General features: G+C 41.1%; 1 protein-coding gene across 2 annotated transcripts in view; it reads left to right on the top strand.

Annotated features, from left to right (window-relative positions):
* nav2b (neuron navigator 2b) overlaps positions 1-26,193 on the top strand; it is a 111,118-nt gene that overhangs the window by 53,950 nt on the left and 30,975 nt on the right. For both annotated transcript variants that reach the window (XM_053505515.1, XM_053505514.1), the window contains exons 12-15: positions 18,486-18,615; positions 21,964-22,261; positions 22,695-23,274; positions 25,163-25,435. In XM_053505515.1, coding sequence (XP_053361490.1) covers positions 18,486-18,615; positions 21,964-22,261; positions 22,695-23,274; positions 25,163-25,435 — 1,281 coding nt within the window. The remainder of the gene's footprint in view (positions 1-18,485; positions 18,616-21,963; positions 22,262-22,694; positions 23,275-25,162; positions 25,436-26,193) is intronic.

The raw sequence follows: 26,193 nt of genomic DNA, 5'->3' as shown, positions 1-26,193 counted from the left end.
ATCTTGCATATGGTATCTGAATTCTTGTCTTACATTCTGTCCATATAGGGATATTCATATTTCTGGGCTTTGATGTTTGCGTGCGTGTGTGTGCGTGTGCGTGTGTGTGTGTGTGTTGGAGTGTATCCAGTCTGGGTGTGTAGGGATTTGCCCCAGTTTTTTTTTTTTTTTTCTTCATTCTGTCTTGTTTCCCAGACCCCTTAGTCAGCCAGACAGGAGCTCACGTTACAGAAAAGTGTTTGAACACACACACATACACACAAGTACACACACACACACACACCCAGTAGTTCATCCAAAGCTCCTGTCAACACCTATGAAAAGTAAATACTCACCTCATGACACCAGCCACTGCAGCCCAGTGTAATCATTTCATATTAACTACAGCAATAGTGGATCAGCTTCTGCACCGGTGACCGAAACGTTCTGAGGTCAAATCCCACAGCTGTCACAGAGCCGCTATTGAGACACTTAAAGCTGGGCCAGAACTGAACTTTACACTTATCCCAAATGTTATTGATTTTTTTTTTCAGGACATTTCTGGTGTCTGAGGTTTGCTTTTTTGTTTTGTTAACTTTCTGAAGCTACTAAGGTCTAATGTTTCCTGAGTCTGGTTTATAAAGTATGGGATAAATGACTCGTACGTGCACATGCAGAAGCAGCAGTGAAGCAAGCAGCATTGCTCATACAGTAGTATGCAGAATTAAATGCTCCATCCACTTGGAAAGAGATACATCCATGCCACAACATCTCTGATGAGCTCGGTTTAAACCGTTCTGTCATCGTTGTGAATGTTGTCGTGATCGTTGTCTCAAATCAGAAACTTGCAATCAAAAGCACGCTACCCAGCCGAAAACATTGTAGAACACTCTCATATTTCTAATATTTTGGACTTAGCTTTGATGACGGCATGCAAGGTGGCCAATTCATATGTGAAAATGATTCCAATCACTGTCCAAGGATAATCTGATCATTTAGATCCATACAGTACAGTGCATATTAACTCACACATTTCATACTCATTTCCATATTTTTCTTTAGATTCTGTAAATCTGCTTTGCGACAATGACCATTATCAAAAGCGCTATACAAATCAAATGTAATTCCTCATGCTCCTAAAACCACTCTTTTACAACTTGAGTTCTGGAATTTACCCGTGCCATCAGCGGAGAAAAATTCCACAGACGTGATCACCTGGTCATTCATGGCATTTTATTGCCACATAATGTTGCTGAGTCTAGACCTGATCAACTGAAGCGGCCCCAGATCATAACCTTGCCTCCAGATGATTGTACAGTGGGCACAATGCATGATGGGTGCATCGCTTCATGCGCTTCCCTTCTTACCCTGACACGCCCATTGCCCTGGAATAGGGTCATCCTAAACTCATTAGGCCACATGACCATTTTTTTATTTTTCTATTGTTCCAAAGTCTTTATGCTCCCCAGCAAACTGAAGCATTTCTGCTTTTCAGATTATTCTCACTACATTTACATGGCACGTCCCCATGGAGTCCCATATCCAGAGCGACTTAGAATTTTAGCTTAATTCTTAATTACAGTACATCTGAGCAGTCGAGAGTTAAGGGCCTTACTTAAGGGCCCAACAGTTGTACCTTGGTGGTCGTGGGGTTTGAACCTGGGACCTTCTGATCCGAAGTTCACTGCCCTAAACCCTGAGCCCTGATTCTTATGACCCAATGCTGAGAATATTGTGATTTCTATGTGATTTTTTTTTTCTCACAATCCAACTTCACCAAGTCTTTAGATAAACTCTGATCATGCTCATTCATGATTTTTTCTGACCACATTTCAGAACTCTTTCTCCAGGTTTTAATAATTTGTTGGACAGACGAATATAATCTAAACCACAATGTAATCTCCTAAGTGTGTCTTTCTTTTCTTGATGTGTCACCTTCTGAAAATATATTTTTTAGCCAAGCAGTGCATTTGCTAACGTAGAAAATCCAGAAGGCAGAATCAGAACAGAGTATTCAGTAAGCTATTTTACCATTCTGACAACTTTTTCATGGGATACTGAGCCATGCCAGTCATCAGTCATCGAACACGTGTGGACACACATTCAGAAACTTATTCAGCCCTGGGAGAGTAAATACCTCCTGGCACGGGGTAAGGAAGTTGGCAAAAACACAGGAAGTAAACGTACAGGAAGAAAATTCAATTGCAATACAGATGCAAATGATTACTAATAATAAATTATTATTATTATTATTATTATTATTATTATTATTATCATCCCTGCTTGATTCGAATGCCCACTCAGAGTGATACCAAAGTATGTTCTGAGAAGAACATCTTCATGTTCAAGATGGAGCTATAACTGTTTTGTTTATTAGTCTGGTGGTGGTGGTGTGTGTGCGTGTGTGTGCGTGTGTGTGTGTGTGTGTGTGTGTTTTCTTTTAGCATGGTTTGCGAAATTATAGTGGGGGTTTGAACAGATTGTGGTTTGGTATTTTGAGATACCTACCCCACCCCTGCCCCGAGATCCCTGGGATAGGCACCAGACCCTGATATATATATATACACTTTATTTCCAAAAGTATGCCTTCACATGCATATGAACTTGAGTAACACCCGATTCATAATCCATAAGGTTTAATATGATGTTGGCCCCGCCCCTTTTGCATCTATAACAGCTTCAACTCTTCTGTGAAGGCTTTCCACAAAGTATAGAAGAGTGTTTATGGGAATCTTTGACCATTTTTCCAGAAGTGCATTCGTGAGGTCAGACACTGATGTTGGACAAGAAGACGTGTCTCTTAGTCTCCGTTCTAATTCATCCCAAAGGCAGGTTGAGATCAGGGCTCTGTGCAGGCCAGTCATGTTCTTCCCAACCAAACTCGCTCATCAGTGTCTTTATGGACCTTGCTTTGTACACTGGTGCGCAGTCATGTTGGAACTGGTGTGGGGTTGTTTTTCAGGAGTTGGACTCGGCCCCTTACTTCCAGTGAATGGAACTCCTAGTGCTTCAGCAAGACGTTTTTGGCCTGCAAGACAATTTTGGACATTTTCATGCTCCCAAGGTCCATAAAGACATGAAAATGTAAAAACAGAGTGATGATAGAGGGGACAATCTAGAAAGAAAGAGAGAACATGATTAAAAGGGAGAGAGGTGATGAAAGAAGGTATGGAAGAGAAGAGGTGATAGTTGTGAAAGTTGTGGAATAAAAGAAACAGACAGACAGTTAAGTAATAAATTGAAAGAATCAGCGAGTTGCAGAAATATCAGACGGAAAAGTAAATTATTAGAGTTGTAACAGAAACGGATAAGAGAAAGTGTGTGTGTACGAGCAAAACAGAGAGAGGGACAGTAAGCTCTTTAGGCTGAGGAGATGAAGCAAATCTCTTTCTCTCTCTCACGCTCCTGTGGCACCCCGGGGCTGAGACAGAGAGCGGGTGGGTATGGGGTTAAAACTTGGAAAGGCACTCAGAAATACACACTTCTCTCTGTCTGGACCTTTTGTGTAGCAAACAAAACACTCAGGAGCACACGAGCAACACCATGCACACTGTATACCATGCTGGGTGTGATGAATAGAGTTTTTTTCTTTTTACAAAACAATCCTGGTTTGTCTTTGTGAGGACTTCTGCCTGGTCGCCACAAGGAAAACTTTTTAATTTTTTGGTTTCCAAAACCTGCATCATTTCTTGTGATCAAGCTAATAAAGAGAAAACAGAGTTATAATATTTACTTAAGGTTATTAAGGTTAGGGTTAGGATAACACTTTTAATTAGGCAGCATGGTGGCTTAGTGATTAGCACCATCACCTTGCACCTCCAGGGTCCGGGTTCGATTCCCGCCTTGGGGTTTTCCCGCTCCTCGTGTTTGGTAAGTTTCCTCCGGGTACTCTGGTTTCCTCCAACAGTCCAAAAACATGCAGATTAGGCTAATTGCTGTTCCCAAATTTCCCGTGGTGTGTGAACGAGTGTTTGTGTCAGTGTGTGCCCTGCTATGGATTGGCATCTCGTCCAGGTTGTACCCGACTTTGTGCCCTAAGTCTCCTGGGATAGGCTCCAGGAACCTTGTGTACAGGATAAAGCGGTATAGACAGTGAGTGAGTGAGTGATGACACTTAATTAGCTGCATCAATAATTATATCAATGGAAGGGTCCTTACAAAGACATTAAGAAGCATCTGCACGCATGTGTTTATGTTGTGTTGTGACAGACTTTCTGTCTGTCAATAGCAGGCCTTTCAATATGTTTGTGAAATCATGCAGATGTGGTAAAGGGGACTGGAAACAGATTTGTGGAGTGAATATAGACGTTGCCAGTCTCTCCATTACTTCTTGAGCTGGATGAGTCTGGAGCTCATTTGATGACATCATCTCATCACTCCTTTTTATAATGGTATCATTTCATTACAAGATTGCTCATGTTTTGTGCAATCTTTCAGCATCTGTACGCAGCAGCAATATGCAAGATACTTTTAAATGTTGCTAATGGCATTTGGTTTATATTTAGTGTATCGATCTCACTGCTTCTTCTAATCATATTTTGATGTTTTTGTAATGACGAACAAGATCAAACCAAAGACAGTTAAGTAGCGAGCAGCATATCTATGATCTGACATTGCACAGATTTAAACAGGTACCTGGATCATATCTGTTTAAAAGAGCTAAGAGATTCTTAAAGCGATCAGATCCAGATGTTTTTGGGGTGTGAGGGTGCGGGTGGGCTTGTGAGGATGTGTGTGTGTGTGTGTGTGTGTGTGTGTGTGTGTGTGTGTGTGTGGGAGGTGGGGGTGACCCTGAATGCTGTTAATGCTGGCTGGAGACAAAAAAAAGCCCTAAAGCTCCTGCTTCAGTGAGAAAGACAATGAAGAGAAAGAAAGGGAGAGAGAAAGATCTTGAGGGATTCTTCTTAATTCAGTGCAGTGCATTGTGTTTCTGTGAGGATTGTTTTTGTTTTTTAGAAATGGCCTTGCTATAGACAGAGGCTTTTTGTGTTGTAATTTGTCTTACAAAAGCATCTTGAGCTTATTAGAGTTCAAACTGGAATAATGAGAAACAAGCAAGATGGCACACATAGTTCGATGCGTTGTTTTGCTCGGGATGAGTCGAGCAGATCCTCCATACGCCCCGAGCGTGTTTGCACGTCTGTTGGTTATCCGACCGAAGACAAAGGCAACAAAACCAACCGAAATAAAGGGAACCAACTTCCTCCCTGCGGCAGGACTCCGGACGAAGAGAGCTGCTCTAGAGGGGGGCTTAGCAAACATAGCACAGCGGACCCCCTCTCTAAACAACGGCGAGGGAAAGAGATGGAGCGAATGAGGCAGTGTGACCCCTCTTATCTGTCATCGGGCTGGAGGAAATGGCCTCTTCAGCCTCTTCCTCTCCCCCTGCTGATGCTCATTCTGAATGAGTGACAGCCAGGCCAAGGCCCTTTAGAGCTCATCATCAATCAGCTCAGACCTTAATCAGATTTAAATCTTGTAATGCAAATGAACACAAAGTGTAAACCCCATGGAAGTTACTTTCTTTGGTTTAGTTGAAGAAAAGTCAGTCATTTACTAATCTTAGCACCCTTGATCATAATATGCTCTTTGTTGACTATATGGTTTCTATTTTTGAGTCTGGTTTCTCTCTGGTTCCTTTCATGTCTTTTGTCCTTATCACTTCTTTAAGGATATACAGTACAGTAGATCTACAACTGGTTTGTAGTGGATTCCACTCCAAATCAAAGAAATGTGACTACACATGACGTTTGCGACTGGTCTACCCAATACCCGGGCATTGCAATTCCCAGTTCGACTTTTACGCTTCCATTATTGAATCGAGTTGAATGCCGTACTCACCATCCCCTCTGATATCTTCGTTCATTTCTGCCTTGCAAAAATTTCAGTAAAAGTAATTGATGTTAAACATCTCAAACAAACTCTAACAAAATCTGCTCAGTTTCAATTGCTATTGTTTAGTGGTACACCACAACAACCACTAGAGAGTGGACTAAGAGACTCAGGACAGAGACATAGGAACCCAACCACCAGTTTGCAGTTTGGTGGGTGTAATTGCAGAGCGACACGGACCTATCAGCGCACAAGTATAAATCCTCACCCTAGGCTTTATGTCAATTTGATGCAGAAGCATAAATCACACAAAGGGTCACAAAGTTCTTTACAGAACACCATCCACGTCTCTTATTCACACTGGGGCAAAATTTTAGGTAGCCACTCTGCCTGCTGGCTTGTTTTGGGACGTACAGTAGGGTAAAGCCAGACACCAATGGGAAACCCACACAACCAGAAGAAACCCAGACAGCCCACACAAACTTGGACGCCAAAGTTCTAAGGCAGCAACACTTCCCGCTGGACCACCATGGTGCCTGATTGGTTGAAGGAACCAAGGAAAACACCCTTTTTGGACTAAATTCTGCTTCATTATGAACCACAATGATGCACAATTGTCACATTTACTGTCTCCTCTTAATTCGGTGGTAAATAAGGTATAAAATAAAACCAAAGATGGCAGGGTGCCACGGTAAATTGGGTTGCCACTTCATAGCTTGAGGGTAATGTGCTCGAGCCTGAGCTTAGGTTACTGTCTGTGAAGTTTTGCATATTTCCCATGTTCTCTGGTGTATTTCAACCAACCAGAAACATGCCAGTAGATGGTTTGCCCCAAGGTGTGAATGAATATTTGGATATATGTATACCAGGGCACATCTGGGATGTATTCCTGCTTTATCATATAATATGCTTCACATCCACCACCTCACTAACCAGAATAAAGCTGTTAGCCTGGAATTCAGGACTGACTGGCTAGGAACCTTAAACTCTTGTTAAGATTGGATAATAGTGATGCATTTTGACTGTACAACAGACAAACGCCTCCTAAACTTTTGAATTACGCAAGATCCAGCCAATTTTATGTGCCTGTGCACATGCAAAAAAGAGACAGTGGAAGGGTTTCACATTCTGGGCGGTGCTAATGAGCACCCACAGACAATAGGCTTAATAACACTGAAGTGCCAGCCCACCCAAATGCCTATTCAGGTGCAAATTGAGAAGAGACAGAAGGAATGAAGGAGGCTCATCACCCCCAATGAGCTGTGAGAGATGATTGTAAAAGCCTTGTGTCTGTACAGACTTTACCTCAGTGGATATAAGGTAAGTATATTCTGTAAGATAATTCAACTGACATGGATATTGTAGACACCTCTTCATTATAAGTACTGCATTTATAGTTTCTTCCATTAGTCTCTTTTACTAGTGACATATTTTGAGACATAATGAGCCTACCAAGCTTAACCAGTTAAGATAAACAAAAAGTCTGGCAAGGTTCACTGGATTGGCCCGTGTTATATCTACCGTTAAAATTCTTTATTAGAAGTTGATCAGAAAATGAAACAAACATGTTCAGGAATGTTCAGAGCAGTAGGAGGTTCTTAACTGTTTGCAGGCTGTCCTTCAAACAAAGGGACTGGTGGGATGGTAAACAGGGAGTACTGTAGTAGCAGGGGAAAGTTCACATTCTGTTGTCTGTCCCACCCCAAAAAAAAAAAAAAAACACAAGAAGATTTGATAGAGAAGAGGATTGTACTGTTTTCAGGAGTACTCCAGTTCCCCCTGGTCTGGAGATTGTTGATGCAATCAGCTTTCCTAGAAGAACTGGGTCCTTAAGCAGAACTCTTAAACCTGATCTACTCCAAGGGTTCCCAAGAAAAAGAATATGCATCTTGACTTAAAGGATAAAATCTCTATGATGGCTCAGTAGTTGAGGATCTAAGATGAGTGTTTATTAGTTTGTGAGTTTAATTTCTAGAACGTTAAGTAAGTAAGTAAGCTTGATGTTACTCAACACGCACCAAGAAGATCAAGTGACTTTATCTTAATATGTCATAGATTGATCAGCCATTACAACGCAAAACATTGTGCCCAATATTGTGTCATTTCCCCTTGTGCCACATGGGCAGATCTTGTCCCTCAGGGAATGACTCCACAAGACTCCATGGGTGTTTGATTGCATTGGGATGTGGGGAGTTTGGAGGCCTTGTTGGCGGTGTTGAGCTTTGTGCTTGCTCGGCCCTGTGCATGGCGGGCTGTGGTGTTCTGATGCCGTTCCGGTGGTGACTTTTTGGCAAGTTGTGCATTGGCTTTTGTGTGTGAGTGCTGGCCCTTGACCACTAGATGCTCATGATCCTGCCACCAGTTTACACCAGTTTGGGGTGTTACTGATTGGAAGGTTGGCGGTTCGCGCCCCAGCTCTGCCAGGTTGCCGCCGCTGTTTGGCCCTTGAGCAAGGGACTCAACCCTGTCTGCTTCAGGGGCGCTGTATAATGGCTCACCCTGTGCTCTGACCCCAGCATACTAAGAAGAAGCTGGGATATGTGAAGAATACAGAATTTCACTGTGTAGTAATGTATATGTGATGAATAAAGGTTGAACTTAAACTTAATTTATTTAAATGATAATCAGTGATGCTGTGTTAACATTTTGTGTTGTTATTGTGTACGCGTGAAATACATGACATTCGTTCATGCATCTCTTGTAAGCTTTGGATGGGACACATAGTATGCCATATGGACCTATTACACATCCTGACATCTGTTTCATTTTCATTAATCAGTCCACATTCACAGATTTTTGAGTAAACCAGAAAACCTGGAGGAAACCCATGTGGGTATGGAGTGAGCATTAAAAACTCCACATAAATAGAAACCCGGCTCAGGATCAAACAAGGGATCGTTGAGCTGTGATACGGCGACACCCACTGCACCACCATTCCACCCTCAAACCTTTTTGAAGGTTTTTCAGAAGCAGAGTATTCCACAACGACTTCAGTTAAAGTGACATACATTCTTGTTCCACAGAGTATACAAGCCGCAGCATCAGGCCACCATATGGGACTTTCTGCTTCACCTAATGCAAGCAAGCGCTGACCTTCACACTCCTAGCCTGTGTTAATAAAGCATGGATCATTATTCCCCAACAGAGTGTGCAACTTTTGAAGACGTGGTCGTGCTGAACTTAAACCCTGTTCCCAATGGTCAATTTGAAATGGTGCTACATGGAACCGTGCCATTGTAACCAGTGTCTCCTGCAAACAGTTTCCATATTCAAAAGAACAACGGACTAAGCATGCAAATTACACCTCGCCTTTTCCACAAGGGAGAAAACAAAAGTCTTTAAATGAGAACAGTGTGACCTGTTGGAGTAAGAAAGACAGAGACAAAGCGTAGACAGGAACTACTCCGGATTCCACACACTCATTCGGCTCTCTGGAATCTATGTCATTACACATGCTTGGCTGAGGAAGTTTGGACTCGAGCGCTAGCTTGTGTTTATGCATCCGCGTATGTGTCCATGATTGTTTTGCCTGTTTTTTTTTCTCTCCGTTTTACGACAACAAAAACCTCATAACCTCATGCTAAATATACAGCAGTAACTGTTTGCGTGCTCTGCCTGATTACATCCCAATGTTTTTTTCTTTTCTTTTTACGGCGGTTCTAAAACAACTTTGCGTTCCTGCTCCAGGTTTATTCCTCACCAGTGTTTAAACCTCAGACCCCAAACTGCGTGCTGTCGCCGTAAACATTTCTAACCGAGCTACGACCGGAGCGTTTGTTGGTAATCCTACTCTTTCACCAACGCTCAGGGCTGTTTGAACTTTGACCTCATGAAGTGACCCAGAAAGTCCTTTTTTTTTATTTGGGAGAAAAAAGCAACGAGGCTTTGTATAGCAAACTAATTGGGCTGTGTTTCTGTAGAGCCAATCAGCTTAAATATTTACTAGCCCATACTGAGAACAACACACAGTTACACAAATCGGTAAAAGAAAAGTGCATATTTTTAAATGTTGAGAAAAAAAACTGTATATTTACATGCACATTTAAGTTACCATGGCATCTACTATGTCCATATAGTCAGAAATAATGCTCATTGCACAAGGAATATTTCTAAATAAACTGGATGCGTTGTGATTGATTGTGTTATTTCTAAAGCATTGGGTTGAAATTCCTTCTTGTTTTTGGGAATCTTAGCTTCTCAGTTTACGGTGTAAAAGAAATGACATTTTGTTGATATAAAACTAGAACACTGGGGCGGCACCGTGGCGTAGTGTTTAGCACTGTCGCCTTGCACCTCAAGGGTCCGGGGTCGATTCCCGCCTCAGGTCTGTTTGCATGGAGTTTGCATGTTCTCCCCGTGCTCAGCGGGTTTCCTCCGGGTACTCCAGTTCCTTCCCACAGTCAAAAGACCCACATTAGGTTTATTTGCGTTCCCGCATTGCCCCGTGGTGTGTGTGCCCTGCGATAGATTGGTACACCATCCAGGGTATACTCCGGCTCATGCCCTAAGTCTCCTGGGATGATGGGCTTTAGGCTCCCTGTGACCCTGTATACAGGATGAAGTGGTATAGAAGATGTGAGGAGTTCATGTATCGTTTTGTCTGTCGATCTTATTAAATTTGAGTGATCAATGCATATTCGTCAGTAACATATTCAAACCAAACTGGAGTTTGGTAATAGTTTTTAAGCAAACCATTTATAGTCTACATATCACACATAACAAACATAAATAATTTTACTAAAGTGGTTCCAAAAGTAATTTATACTGCATGATTGTAAATTACCATATCGCACACACTTGTACATTAAAAAAATTTGTTTGCATAAATACACACTACATGTCCCACAGATGAGGTGCGTTAAAGTCAAACCGGGACTTTTGATGACATTTCCGGTCAAATCAGGTGCAACACACGAATGACATTTACAGAAGACTTCAAGCACAGTACCATACTGCAGTGCAACATCTAAATGGTGCTAACGTTTTAAAGAAGGACATACGTCCGTGAATTAGGATAACTTGTCACCAGCTTGTGGATGAGACGCATCTGTCTGTGGGAACTGTACACACAATTATTTACCAACACCACTTGTACATTACGATTGCACATCCCCCGTACAGTGCTGACCTCACTCCAAGCCATTTCCACATGTTTGGGCCAAGGAGTTCCTGGGAGGCCAGGGTTTCAGACGAGAAGCAGGGCTTTGGCGTACTGAGAAAACCTTCTACCATGATGGTATCCAAGCGCTAGTGAAACACTGGGATAAGTGCATTAGTGTAGCAGGAGATTATATAGAGAAATAAAGTTTTCACTCTCATAACTGTGTTCTTTTATTCTGCACAATCAAGTCCCAATTGTGACGTGAACACCCCATTGATAAAAAAAAATATACAAATAATTCATTTTTATATACAGTATCAGTCAAAAGCTTGGACACACCTTCTAATAATTATTTTTTTTTGTTTGCTTGATGATTTATTTTCTACCTTCTAGAACAGTACTGGGTATTTCAAAACTATAAAATAACACAGATGGCATTAGGTCATTAAGTAACAACAACAACCACCAAAGTCAGTTGTTATTTTAAGACATGAAGGTCAGCTGTTCTGGAACAGTTCTTGCAAGAACAGTATTGTGTCAAGTCCATTTGCAAAACCCATCAAGCACCATGATGAAACTGTCTTTCATGACCAGGAAAGTAAGGGCAAAATTTAGCTCTGCTGCAGAGGAGAAGTTCATTTAGAGTCACCAGCTTCAGAAATCACCAATTAACAAACAGCACCTCAGATTAGAGCCGTTATGAAGATTTACAGAGCAGAAGTAGCAGATATACATCTCAATATCAACTGATCAAAGGAGATTATTGTATATTTTACAATGTAAAGAGTAATCAGGGAAGACCATGGAAAGTTCGGAATCTAACTTTTCACTGGAACTGTATGTCAGTATGTTCAAGTTCTTTCCTCGCCTTACAGTTTAAAGGGTATTTCTTATTATAGTATGTCTCTGTAATACAGCAATTTCCTATCAGTACTTTAATTTTTATGCATTTACTGGTGACTCGTCATGCTTGTTATCTCTTATTGTTACGTTATCACTCTTTATATCACTGACATTATAACAGCTATAAACAGTCCTGCCCTTTTAATAAGACTAGAATATAAAAAAAAACATCTGCACAGGAACTGTAAAACTCTCCATCCAGTGTCCGTGTCAGACCTCGTCTGTAAGTGCAACTGAAACGTCTCCTTTTTGCTTAATCAACCAGCTTCTGACCGATTAAATTTGAGGATGTTATGGTAATGAAGATCTTAATACTGTATAAGAATTTAAGAGTTAACTGGGGCAGCTTGTTTATTTTACAAATGAACTAATTCTCGCTCTGACCTTTTTTTTCATACAAACCCACCCAGCCAGCTTTATTTACTGTCCTCGTGCGCGTCATGTAAGAACCCGTCTACCTCGTACCTTTGCCGGCACTCGAGATTTACGCCAGGTGTAAAATCAGATGGTCACTGACTTATTTATTGCTGTTCAGGACGTTTTAATGCACCGCACGCTCTGTCCAGATGTTAAAGTGTTTGTAGAGTTGAAGTGTGAGCTTTGGGAAGCATTTGTGAGTTGAGATTATTACACTTGTAATTTTTTAGAATTTGCATTAATATTTATGTATAATCATTTGTATTCCACTGGCCAGTTTATTAGGTACACATATATACTGTATAATTGTGCTTGTTCCAGATGTTTGGGTGTGTCCTGTCCTGGTTTTTCTATTTGATCGGATTATGATTTTAGCAGTCTGGGATTTGTTAAACCTGATCAGATTCCTATCTACTTCCTCTCTCTCTCTCTCTCTCTCTCTCTCTCTCTTTCTCTCTCTCTTTCTCTCTCTCTCTAAAGCCACACCCCTCAACCTGTGGTTGGCTCCTACTAGTGTTTGTGTGTGTGTGTGTGTGTGTGGCTCTCTCTCTCTGTCAAGGGAGGTTAGGACTCCCACTCTGTACTTCTCATTTCTACAGGGGGAGAGAGAAAGAAAAGGCAAAAGAGTGGAAGAGACAGTGGGAAAGAGAGAAAGAGAGATAGAGGGAGGGAGTGAGGGAGGGAAGGAGAGAGACAGAGTGGAGGTGAACTCATGAAGCTCCCCGGCATGCAGCTTAGCTTCAGCGGCCGCTCCACCAGCGTCTCTCCGGACTAGTGAGCAGGAATTTTCCTTTGTTCAGTGATTTATGAGGACGCTTTCCTTTGCCACGTGGGACTATTGTAGTAGTTTTGTGTGTGTGTGTGTGTGTGTGCGTCTGTGTTTATGTTTGCATGTGAGCCCATAGATTGAACATAGGAGGTGTCTGAACAGTAGTGTGATGGTAATGTTCATTTTGACTTGTCTGATGTGTTTACATGCAGTGTGCTTTAAAATATTTTAATGCAACATTAAGTTTTTTGACTTTTTACGTGAAAGTACTGAATGTTGAGGACTGCTTTAAAAGGACAGATGTTTGTGTGTGTATACTGACTACTAAGTTCTAAGTACTGAAACTGGATTCTGAATATTGTGTATGAATGAATGTATAGTGAATCCGGTGAATAAAGTGCTGAGTCCTGAATCCAGGGTATTGCATATTAAAGGACGAATTACTGAATACTAAGTACTGACTACTTAGTATAAAGTACAGATAACTGAATTTCGACTGTATATGAAATATCATGTACTAAACACGATACTGTATAAGAAGTACTTGAAGTTGGTGGATACTGATTTTTGACTACTGAAAACAGAATAATTTGTCCTAAAGAGTTTGTATATAATGTTAGGTTTGAAGCGTTTGCTCAGGTAGATGCAAGAGGCTTAGTGGTCAGTTTGGCAGGTTTCTTAAATGATGCTAAATATTATGTTTTTAAGTAGTACAGATCAGTCTTGATGATATGATGTTGAGGTTGCACTGTGTTTATTTCATGTCGTGGGTATCGACAAGTGTCTGTACCTCATTATTAATTACATTGTTATTCGGTGTAACACGTTTCTTCTAGTTATTCATTAATATCCACAACTGCTTTATTTTTCTCCTTCTTTTTTTTCGGTATGTGCTTCTGTAGTATGCTTAACAAAAGCTCCCATAACTTGGCCTGGATGCATCCTGCATGTCCTGAACTACCGTGACATTTGTTTTGCCATGTGAGAGTTCGGATCGCGCACGGTTCCAGCTTCTTTGCTATTCATTCCTCTTTTGTTTAGCTTTGTTCCCCTTTGAGCCCATTGTACTGAAACTTCCAAAGTTGTGCGCTGAATCTCAGCGTGGATCCAGACGCGTTTTTACTGAGGTCATTCAGGCTGCTGCTGGTCTGAGAGATGGCGATCTAATGCATACCTTCCGTCCCAGGGGCGAACCAGACGGGGCAGTGTGGCTGGAACTTGCCGGATCTTTAATAACACTCTTTAACAAAGCAACCACCCCCCTCCCCCGTTTCCTGCTCGGTGGACTACCCCCGTCTTGCTTTCACTTGAATTGACTTCAGGGCATGGCACTAATCCTGTCTCCTGAGTGTAGGGGTGAGGTACAGTAGGTGTGTTTTCCTGTGCGTCAGTATGGCGTTGCATCTGATCACCTGTCTACTCTGAGTTAATGAATTTTCTGATTCATTCGGATGAATACTCATGATTATGAGTACTGTCTTGTTTAGTCGATGGGCAATCTGACAGTTGTCGAGGTTTCAAAATACCTTGAGCTCCAAAAAAACTATACAGTATAATAAATCTCATACAGGTTGGTTCTGTCATCTAATCTATATACGGGCAGTCAGACTTTTCAGGAAATTCCCTCATCTGAGAACTCATCTTAGCGTTCAAGACTTGAAAAGGCTTCAAACAGAGTTTAATATATACTCTCTCATCTTGGTGTTTTTGAATGCATACTTGAGGCTCGGCTGCTCTCGGGCAGAGCGGAGAAAGGAGTTTATTGGCCGTATTTTCAAAAGAGATGAGAAGAAGAAACAAGGTTGGATTCTTTAAATGTGTGGAAAAGTACCACTCCATGACCAACCTTTGGCATCCCTGACACGCTGCCCTTCCTCATCTGTCTTTCCTTTTCACTTTGTAATCAAAAGACAGATTGTTTTAGTCCTGGCTGTTTTTTTTTTGTCTCTTTACCAAAAAAAAAAACAGCTACAGACGTCAGGTTTTTAAAAGCAGTCTTATTCCTAATGTGTCCAAATGAATTGTATTTAACGAGCTCCCGTTTGGCGTTTTTGTCCCTGATATCCTTTTAATTTATGCTTCTGTTGATCTTCATCTTGTTTTTCACTGCCTTTGTTTGTATGTGTAACACCTGACGGCACATGGCGCGTGATGGCCGATGGACCCAAAACAAAGTTGCATGCGAAGAAAAAGAAAGAAATAGCCCCTATGGGGACAGCATTTCACCCAGCGTAAACAGAGAGGCCGGGCAGACGTGCTGTTCTGCAGTTGGCTAAGCACAGCGTTTTCCTTGACGTGCATCAGCCAAGGGCACTTGCTGCAAAAACACAATCAAAATAAAAAATAGACTTGATGGATTTGGGATATTCAGCAGGGGCATGTTGGGCTGTAGTTCTTCTAAACGCGTTAATGTGTAAACAAGAACCCTTATGGCACCTCACTTTTGAGTTGACTAAAAGGCAGGTTTGTTTGCTAATCCTTAGGCACTTATTAGCTCAGAGTTTCAACACATTGTGCTTGAATACCTCTGACTAATGGATAGGATTAGCAGCTAGCACAGCTGTTGACATAAGCTAGCGTTGTTACACGTTTAACCGCTCGAACGGATGGATAACCAGCTTGTTCCTCACGCTCATATGTGTAGCTACTAATTCAGACGTTTCATGGCTCTCACTTGGGTGCAGAGTCTTTATATGTTGTACGCAGAAACTTTATAACGCTTAGCCTTAAAAAGTGCCATTAAGAAATGATTCGCTAAGTTGTTGACTTGTGCGATCGATTGTATAAAATCGCCTTTGATTGTTTAAAATTGACAAATTTTACAATAAAAAGCCACAAACGTTGCAAAATGGACATTTTTTATTGATTAAACAGTCCTACGGAGACCCAGTATAGCTCTATATCACTCAAGAAACATGCAACATGACACTGGTCTAACATGTTCCTCTTGAAGATCCAGCCTACTTTTTTGGAAACCAAAACAGTCATTTGTACCACTTTGCAGCCTTAAAAATATTGATAAATACAAATTTTAATGCACATAATTCTTTCTTAGTAATAACCTGAACGATTTGCATGAGTCGTTTATTTTTATATATTTATTAACTTTTTTAGTTTGACGTTTATTTTTATTTGGTCTCAATCAAAAGCATTTCTTCTTGCTTGTTCAAGTAGGTCAGGGTTTAAGAATGTCATCAAGCTACTACAAGTTGGAACGATTTTATTCTTTTAATCACTGATCATTTTAGTGTGCCGTGTACTTACACACAAATATACTTTCTTTAATAATATTACTAATCATTTACATCATAATTGATCTACAGTAACAGGATATTGCGCAACAGGTAGTTTGGCTCTCTGGGTTGATCCTAAACTTTGGTTACTCTCTGTGTCGAGTTTCTATGCATGTATACCATATATCCCTCCGGCCTTCTCTCACCTTTGAAACAAACAAACCAGTCTGTCTATTGGTGGCTTTAAATTGCCCCTAAGCATTAACGCACTTAAAAAAGACCCAACCCAAATTTTCCAACTCAAGGTGCTAAAAAGCAGAAAAACACACCCAGTCTGGCAGCTTTTACAGCGTCACTTCCTAGACTGTTGTGATTGGTAGGCCGACTCAGCGTACTACATCCCACGTCAGCCCATCAAAATCTCATCTGTAAGTGTTCCGGAGGTTGAAAGTGACGTGTTAAGCTCCTTCTATGACATGCATCCCATCAGATTTTGTTGAAATTTATGGGGTCAAGGGGTTCAAGTTGGAATGCGCTTAACCCAAAATAATCTATCTGAAAATCCTACTAGGTCGGCCCTAGCAACTTATGGATCACTTTCAACCCGGACCAAGTCTCCATGAACTGCATGAGGAACGTTTATGGAGACACGCACACTCACATACACACACAAACACACACACACACATGATTGTGACGTATTGATGCAGGATGTGGTATGTAAATATAGCCAACCGGTCACGACAGTCTTGGAAATTACGCCGTAAAGCCGCAAGTTGTGTTGCCAGATTGACATTATTAATGACAGAAAGACATAGTTTTTATGGATTGATGAAACCAGAAATGTTACATATGTCTAAAAAGGGCTATTTTGGTGATTCTTAGGCAGTTTTTTAATGGAATAAGTGCATTCAATTCTGAAGCCAGGATTGAAATTTTTTAAAAGAAAGAAAAGTTATGGAAAGGGGTACTTGTCTGAAAGGCGCAAAATAAATGTATCATCGTGTCAATGTATGTATGCATGGTGTCATGTGCTAGACTAGCGGATAGGAAGGGTGAAGGGTGTTTAAGTCAAATCGGAACTTTTGATTGTACTTTGATTGCATTTCACTAGTGCTTAGATATCTACATCAAGGTAGAAAGTTTTATGTGTGCACCGGAGCTACGATCAGACAGCCTGTTTCACATCTGAAACGCTGGCCTCCCAGGAACTCCTTTAATGGCCCAAACATGTGAAAATGCCTAGGAGCGAGGTCGGGGCTGTACGGGGATGTAACTCCCAGACGAGTTCCTGTAATGTGCGAGTGGTGTTGGTGAATGATTGTGTGCACAGTTCCAGCAGACTGATGCGTTTCTTCCGCAAGTTGGCAAAAGTTATTTGTGGATTTTCAAGGCTCAGGCACTGAATGTTCACAGGAACAACTAAAGTCACCTTGGCCGGGATCGTCATTCATGGACATACAGACTTTTTTAAAGCATTTGCACAGTTTAATTGTTTTACTGCAGTAAAGAGTCTCATCACTGTACTTGTCTTGAAGTCTCGTCAGTTGTCAATTGGTTTTGCTCCTTCATGCATGAGATAGTCCTGGTTTGACTTCGCGGTGTTTCTGAGATAAGCCCTGATATTAACCATAGTGCTTATTCCAGAGGAATTAATACATTTACATTAATTTACTGAAGCATATGAAATGGGAAAAATCCTGGAATATGACAATATTTTGCTAAGGTTGGATCAGGGTTGGAAATATCTGAATTACGTAATATTTACTATGGCTGATTTCTTTACGTAAGCTATATAAAATCAGTCAGGAATAGGAATAAGGATATGCTGATGTGGACCTTTTGTTATCTGTCTGCCTCTCTCAGTATGAATATAAGCTTTTCTTTAGATGAGAATCAGCACCTGTCCTGTTTGACAAGAGCTATGGACTTTGCTGAACATTTTACTGGGTACCTGACAGGCTGCGTCTTGTAAAACAGGCTGAAAGGATGATGTGTTAAATGAATGGTTTTCGGAGGATAAACAGGGGTCTACGAGTCACAAAAATGCAGAATCGCAGGTCGTACTGTAGTTTCCCTTAAGAAGAATGCAGAAGCAATGACATTTTCAACTTAAAAAAATACATTTTTAGTGTTGCATTGTAATGCATTGTTTGTTGACATTGGCATGTACACAATATTAATATTAAATAACTGAAATTTCCATAACTGCAATATTCATTTCTCTATCCCCCCCCCCCTTTTCTTTAAGCTGGGACGACAGCAGCTCAGTCAGCAGTGGTATCAGCGACGCTCTAGACACAGATGACCTCAACACCAGCTCGTCTCTCAGCTCCTTCGTCAACACTCCATCTGCTCCCCTCAGGGACATAGAAGAGAAGGTGAGCGATGAAGGATGCACCCTGACCATCCATTCCAAAAAGCTTGACTCAAAGACCACCAGCTGGTCTGCATTTTATCCTGTACCACTTCCACACACACCTGCGCTAGATAAGATACACCTGGGCTGCAGAGGACTTAATAAAAGTCTAGGAAAGTGGAGTAGAAAAGTCATCTAATGACCAATGAAGACAGAGCACCAAACAGAAGGGTACAAAGTCACTTCCGGGACAGCCGTACATTGAATACGTGATCCGATTTGTGTCAAAAGTGTCAAGTATCATAGTTCACCTGATAACTCACGGGTGCCTGATTGGCATCCGGCCAGATGTCCTCTTTTCACAGACTCAACCTTTTTCTACGCACCCATCTGTTCCATATAAAACACATAATACAGCAAAGGAAATAACACGGCATAGCACGGTTCAACTGTCTAAACCTGAGCGTACATGAATTGTAATAGGAAACAGCCTGCTGTCGTTGTCACTTACAGTTCATGAACTTTACGCTGAAAGAAAACAAAAGACTTTGGATAATTTCAAGTTCGATCGCCAACCCCGGGTCACTCCAAACCTCAGTAGGAAGGGTAACATCGGAGGTAGTTCCTGCTCACAAAAACCGCACCACAGTGGAAAGTACTGTAAACAAAGACGGATTTTATTACAATTCACATTTGTTTATACACAATTTTCGTTATAATTCACACCAGTTAGTTCTTCACTATCACAAAGAAGGGTCAAAGTTAATACCGGCTGCCTTAAAGGCATGTAGAGCAAAAAAAGGTTGTAAAGTATGCCGCGCTATGCAATAGTACAAAACTGCTCAACTGCTTGAGGAGAATCTTAACTATCTATTGTGTATGCTTAAGCATACATGCATATTATGTATACACACATAAAAAGAGTATTGTCCATGCTGAGAGTAGGGCCAGTCCCAGATTGCTATCATCTGTATTCAGAGTCACAGTAGGACGCAGGCTCTTGTAAAATCCAGCTCGATTTGACCGACTTCCATCTGGAAATGCATAGGCTGCGTTGGTCAAACTGGATAATTAAAAGAGGTAATTAGGAACTGGATAATCAGCCAAGATTAGTAAAGATTATTAAATGATCCATGCTAATTTAACTCTATACGGTAAAAAAAAAACAAAAATAGCAGAGCATTAAGGCAGTTAGAAAATCTAAACATTTAGGCACAGCTGGAAAATTACTTACCAGCTGGCAACTGGTCAACCAGCATGACCAGCTTGGGGTCTGTGTTTTGGCAGCTGTTAGTTGGTCAGATCATGCAGGCCCATTAGCCCATTGCTCCAACATGTTTTCCTTGTAAGGTCATTGCATTCAAGTTTTCAGTGTGTTTTTTGACGCACGTTTTTCGTTTCTGTCCCGAGTTCACCTGGAGTGCAGAAACTAGTTATTTGTGTGTTGTTTGCTCTTTGAACCTGCTTGTTTTTTTGGGTGAACCACGAGAGCCAGCTTACATATATACAACCCTGGAACCTATCTTAACATGAATAGTGAGCTATGTCATCTGTGTATTAGTCTAACAGTGTTAGTCATAGTTTATATAGTCGTTGGTAAAAATTCTGCAGTTTCATAAAGAAATTAGCTGCTTAGTTTTACTGAACATCCTGCAGAAATTCGGAGGACTTTGTCACACCTGATTCTTTTTTCATGCATGCAAAACTCAGAAGTATTTCTTGTCTAAGACGTCATCTTTTACATTATATGCTGCTTCCTTTTTTGGCCTACAGATACTGTCCTGTAAGATAATTTCTTTTACTGGAATGTTTGCAAAACTGATTTTTAATTTTTTTTGTTCTGTTTTAATGATGTAAGTAATAACAGTAAAAATAAACTTGTAGATCAAAGTTTGTGCCTACAAACCATATTTTGCATATTTAATTATTTTGAAAGGTTTTGAAAGAAAATACCAACGAGCCATTTAAAAGCCACAATTGCCATCTATTATCAGTAAGCTGAGCCGCATGCTCTGTCTCTTAAAAAAAACTGAATTCCCATCACCAACATTAAAAACACCTGAAGTCAAATAAACTGCAAATGCGAACTCTTTAGTTTAATTTCCCCAAGGAGTGCTAATAAAATCACATGTGGCCTCAGCTTTCATCTGGTTAGTGCTGGTTTGAGTTATCTTGGATTGGTCATCAAGAGAAACTTGATGTGGGTTTAGGGACAGGATAGGCATCATAAACCGTTAAATGTTCTCAGTTTAATCTTTAAATTCAATCAGGATCGTCTCTGTTTGTTATTACATATAATACGTACCTGGCTTTGATCTCCTCAGAGGTGCTCTGGTGGAGGTTTTTGGTGGTGGTGCTGCTCATTAGATTAATTCTCGGTGGGATCTTATCAGCAACCCCGTCTGGTACATGTGCTGACATTGTTAGCGTGACTCATCTGACTGGTTTACCTGCTTTCGTTACGAGGTCGGGGCAGGTCGGCATATGCAGGGCTAATTGGCTTGGCAGGCACAATTCATGTGTTTTTTTTTTTTTATTGTTGCACCAAGGACTTGTACTGCTGGCCTTGTGTTTCTACTTAAACTTACGCATTGTGATTGATTTGTTAGTTAGACAGTTAGTGTTTAGTAGGATGGCTAGCTCAGATAAATTTGTTAATATAGAACATAGAACATTACAATATAACTTATAAATATCTGTAATACACCTGTTCCAATCAGACAGATGACAGACACGTTCATGTTTAGCTTTTCCTGACATCATGGTCCCAGAATGACTCTGCACCTCTTTTACCCTCCGTCTGATCTTTTTTCACGTTCTGTTGTTTTTTCGCTTTCTCCCTTGTTCCCCTTTTCTCTATCGGCTCCCTTGCATTCCCTCATTCCTTCGCCCTGAGCCAGGGTTTAAATTTATTATATGAGTGTTTGAGATAACAGTGTTTTGGATTTGGCCTGATAACAACTGGAGGCCATTAAAATTCTTTCCCTGGCAATGATGTTTTATGAGTATTTTCAGTAGCAGTCAAACAATGACCTGCTCTAAGGAAGGGTGATGTAATCTTGGCCAAGTCTAAAGAAGTGCTGAGACATAGCAGCACTGTTTATTTGACAAGCCATGTAATGGTCTTGGGAGATTCCGCTTTGCGACACATCATTTAGCCCTGCAACAGTATTTGACCGTGTTGATGCATGACACACATTCGCCGTTAATGCTAACATCCAGCTCTTTTGACTCATTTCAAAACATGCTGGTGAAAAGAATATATTTTTTTTACCTTCAGCAAATACCTATAAGCTGTCGTTCTTGTCTGTAGAATTATTCAGCTTAGGAATTGATGATTGGAAATATCTTGTATTTGTTTTGTGATCAGCTCCAGACGGATGCTGAGAAGCGTTCTGCCATTGGGTGCAACTCCACCTGGAACGACGACCTCAGGCGTCCTGACGGCTGCTCAGACCCTGGAATTGAGATGGAGACCGACTCAAAGTGGTGCAACCCGTCTAATTTCTCAGACGAATCAGAGCGCACTTTGACGGGGCGCAAACCTCATACCATATCTCAAACAGGTTCTTGGAGGCGAGGCATGAGCGCCCAGATGGGCATCACCTGTCCAAGGACAAAGACTCTGACCCCAACGAATTGCAGCCCACTGAAAATCCATAGTAATGGTATGTACAATCATTACATAAAAGGACAGCGCTGACTGTCTAGCTCTGAGCTAGCTGTCTTACATTTTGAGTTGTTAAAACCAGAAATCAGACATTATAGAATCTATTTTGTGGGGCTTTAACAGTAAGCTTAGGATTGATACTGATACGTGATACTGATACCAAACAACTTTTCTTTTTTGTTTTAAATTAAATAGTATGCTGAAAGGAAAAAAGTTATTACTCAGCAGACAAGAACGGTTCTAATTGATACCTATCTGATCTGATGTTATAATTCTATGTCTAAGATGTGGCAGTTGAGGCTTGCTTACGGATAGACTTGTCAGCATCAGTGAAGTGTGAGGCCCGTAGGTTCAGGCATGTCCCAACTCTGCTCGTACTACTGTGATCTGGAAAGCACTGCTCATAGCCTGTGATGTTTATCTCCTTGCAGGCAAAACAGACGACGCCAAAGTGTCAGAGAAAAGTCGTTTCTCACCACAGGTACCTACATATGAAAGCAAGAAGCTTCCCTTAAGCTCCAGCTCCCACACACCTACCAACACATTCGGCTTCAAGAAAAGCTCCACCGCAGTAACAATAACTGCCAGTGGGGCCATAGTGACAAGTGGCTCAGCCACCCTGGGGAAGATCCCTAAGTCTGTAGGCTTTGGCTCATCTCGTCTTGTTGGTAAGCAGACTAGTGTCGATGATGGATACCTCCCACCGAGTTCTCGAAGCACCCTCCAGTACCGGAGTCTACCTCGGCCTAGTCGTTCCAGCACTAACCGTGGTACCGGTCGCTCCTTTGATGCCACCTCTCTTAGCAAAGGCACAGCCACTCTCCCCCACCCGAAGAACAGCAGCCTGTCCAGGTCCAGTGTCAACCAGACAGACCGGGAGAAGGGAGTGTTCTCAGACAATGACAGCCTAGCTTTGGGACCAATAAACAAAGCCGGTGGTGGGGCTCAGTGCCAGCCAGGTAGACAGTCAGTAGGGAAGAGCACCGATACCTCATCCCCTACCATGCGCAGGTAAGACCTTTTATCTCATATTGAACTTTCACGTAAGTCCAACTTGAATACCTTACAATGATAGTGATTCATAAGCACATGTTATCAGTAAATTAATTACACTAATGATTTAGCTGATTATCTGCAGTAACTTGTTGAATTTCAAGTCGGATGTCAAATTTTTATTATAAAAATAACAACAAATTATTATTTTTTTGATACTGCTATAATTTGAGGAGCGTTCTGATGTGTAAACAATGACACATATTAACCTGTGCAATTCTAGGGCTTTTATGTTCACAGAAAAACAAGTTGCTCAAGGTTTCATTGAATAGTTAGTGTTCCCAGTGTCTTAAACAGTCTTCCTTTCAGAGGGTGAAACAGTAGAACATAGTGTTCTATGACAATGAAGTGACAAACCAAACATGCCCTTAGGGTTTAAGATTTAACATTTAGTCATTTGATATTACCTTTAGTCCAAAGGTTTTAAAAGCATCATGGTTTTACTCTACTAGACTTTACAGTTAGGCTGAATAAAAGACTGATCACACCACCAATCGTAATAGTCCAAGCGTAGGCCATAAAAAGCTAGGCTTGTCAAATGAACCGGTTGGGTGGAACTTTTTGGGGTAATTTCACTTATGCATTTTTAGTAAATAGTAGTAAATTTTCATCTTTGCTAAGGTTCTTTAGACAGGTCACACAGCATTCCCACTCGGCTAAACCATCAATGGTGGTCTCGATCCACTTGCAGTCAAATCTTGATGAATCTTGAGGCACAAAATGAATCAAAGACCTGGAGATTTGGACCAATGAACTAAGACGGGTGGGATGGTTGTTTAGTGGTTATCCCAGTCTAGGGTTGATTCCTGTCTCTGTGTGCATGGAGTTTGCATGTTCTCCCTGTGCTTGATGGGTTTCTTTCGAGTACTCCCTACTGTGCATGGTAGGGCATGAGGTATTTACTTAATTGGGCTAATTAGTGTTCCTAAATTGCCCATAGTGTGTAAATGAGTGTGTGGGTGTGGGTATGTAAGTGCCCTGTGGGGGATTGGCAACCTATCCAGGGTGTATCCCGCCTTGTGCACATCTCCTGGGATAGGCTCCAGCGTCCCTGTATACAGGATAAAGCGGTATAGCTATGAATAAGTAAGTGAGGGAACTAAAACAGGAAATAATTAGTATTACACAATGTTTTAAACCAGATATCAACATAAGTATCTAGCAAATTATTGACCACAGGCTCTGCCATGCATTATATCTGACCAATGAATGGAAGGGTGCATTATATTTATTTTCAGTTTCACATGCCCTTTTTATGGTTTGTTTGTAGGTATGTAATGTACATTGAGATAAGAGATCAAACCAAATAACAAGCAAACAAAAATAATCAAAATTTCCTTTGATTTGGATTTTGGACTGCGAGGTATTAAAGCACCTGTAGAGGAATATAAAAAAACCTGGGCCTTGGATTTTTATATGCGTAGTTTGGCCAGTGTTTAGTCAGCAGTGGAAGGGGCTATGATAGATGCTGAAAGTTCAAGTTCAGTATTTGCTTAAGCTTTGAGTGATTACTTTGTTTAACAGCGGTGAACCAGACCCAAGATAAGACGATGTTATCGACCAGGCAACTTATGAAGTAATGAGAAAAAGGGGTCGCTTTTTAACTTATCTGGCCATGTTGTCTTTCTTTATCTTGTGTTTTACTTCATAAAGAAATGGCCTTGTGCCCTGCCGAGTCAGAGAGCCCTCTGCATTGTACCTTTTTATAATTGTGCTTTCACCACTTTTTTCTGGTCGTGCTTAATTTTCATACTTAGTGGCTTAAATTCTAATATTAGCTCTTTTAGGAGACGTAGCTATCGCATCTAAATATCCCCCCTTTCTTCCTTATCTTTTTTATCACAAGGCTCTTTGGGAGTAAACCAGGCGCCAAGCCAACCCCCATCACCACCTCTGACAGCATGAAGAACTCCGCCATAATTTCCAATCAACACACAGCTTCCATCCAGACCTGCGCTCTCGAGACACCACCAGTCAGTAGCGGAAGCACACGTGGTCCCCTGCATGGGGAAAATCTACCAATTACGCAGAAGTCAACAAGCAGTGATGGCATTAAGGGTTCTCTGGGCAAAGAAGAGACACTTCCTGACCGCACCACCCGGACCGGCCAGTCGGACAGGTGAGACTTATGATGCAAATCAAAAATCATCCCCTATCTAAAAGATCCAGCAAGAGTACAAGATAAGCAAAGCATGGTGTTACATACTGGCACTATCTGAACCTTTATCTGGTTACTGCTCCAAATGACGTCTAAATATTAGAGCAAATCATCTGATCTTTTTGATTAATATGTCAGATTCTGACTCTAGCAATGTTGGCTGGATTTTTTTTTTTTTTTTTGGGTGGTTAATTTCTCAACCAATGACTTTGAGGAGTTTATTATCAGTCTCACTGCTCTGCTGAGTGAGACCCACATGGTATGTGCTTAGAGGTGGTCCTGTGGTTGTTTCGTTTGACTGATGGACAGGGTACACCTATATGTAGTGGTACCTGAAAGAGAGGAATGCTTTTATTAAATGTCTTAGCCCTCATGGATATATGCACTGTGCACTTTTAAGTTTTAGCTCCTCACAAGTCGTGTAATGACTATGACATATTATCTCTTATTTCCTTTTTTTTTATGTAAACCTCTTTAATCTGTCTTTCTTCGGTCTTGACTGTACATGTGGCCTCGCTGAACATGATACTACATATTCCACACTAATGATCCTCTTAGCTGTTGGTGAAATGAAAAAGAAGAAAAAAAAAACTTCTATCAGCTTACGATCTTTTATGTCCTTTTCCTTATTTTTTATCTTCCTCCATCTGTGTTTTTTTTTTAATTGACATTCTTTTCTTCCCTGTTGTGTCTACCCTTATCCTGTGCACCCAATAGCC

This window comes from Clarias gariepinus, chromosome 10 (genome assembly GCF_024256425.1).
Source record: "Clarias gariepinus isolate MV-2021 ecotype Netherlands chromosome 10, CGAR_prim_01v2, whole genome shotgun sequence".
NCBI lineage: Eukaryota > Metazoa > Chordata > Actinopteri > Siluriformes > Clariidae > Clarias > Clarias gariepinus.
This window is presented reverse-complemented; position numbering and strand designations above follow the sequence as displayed.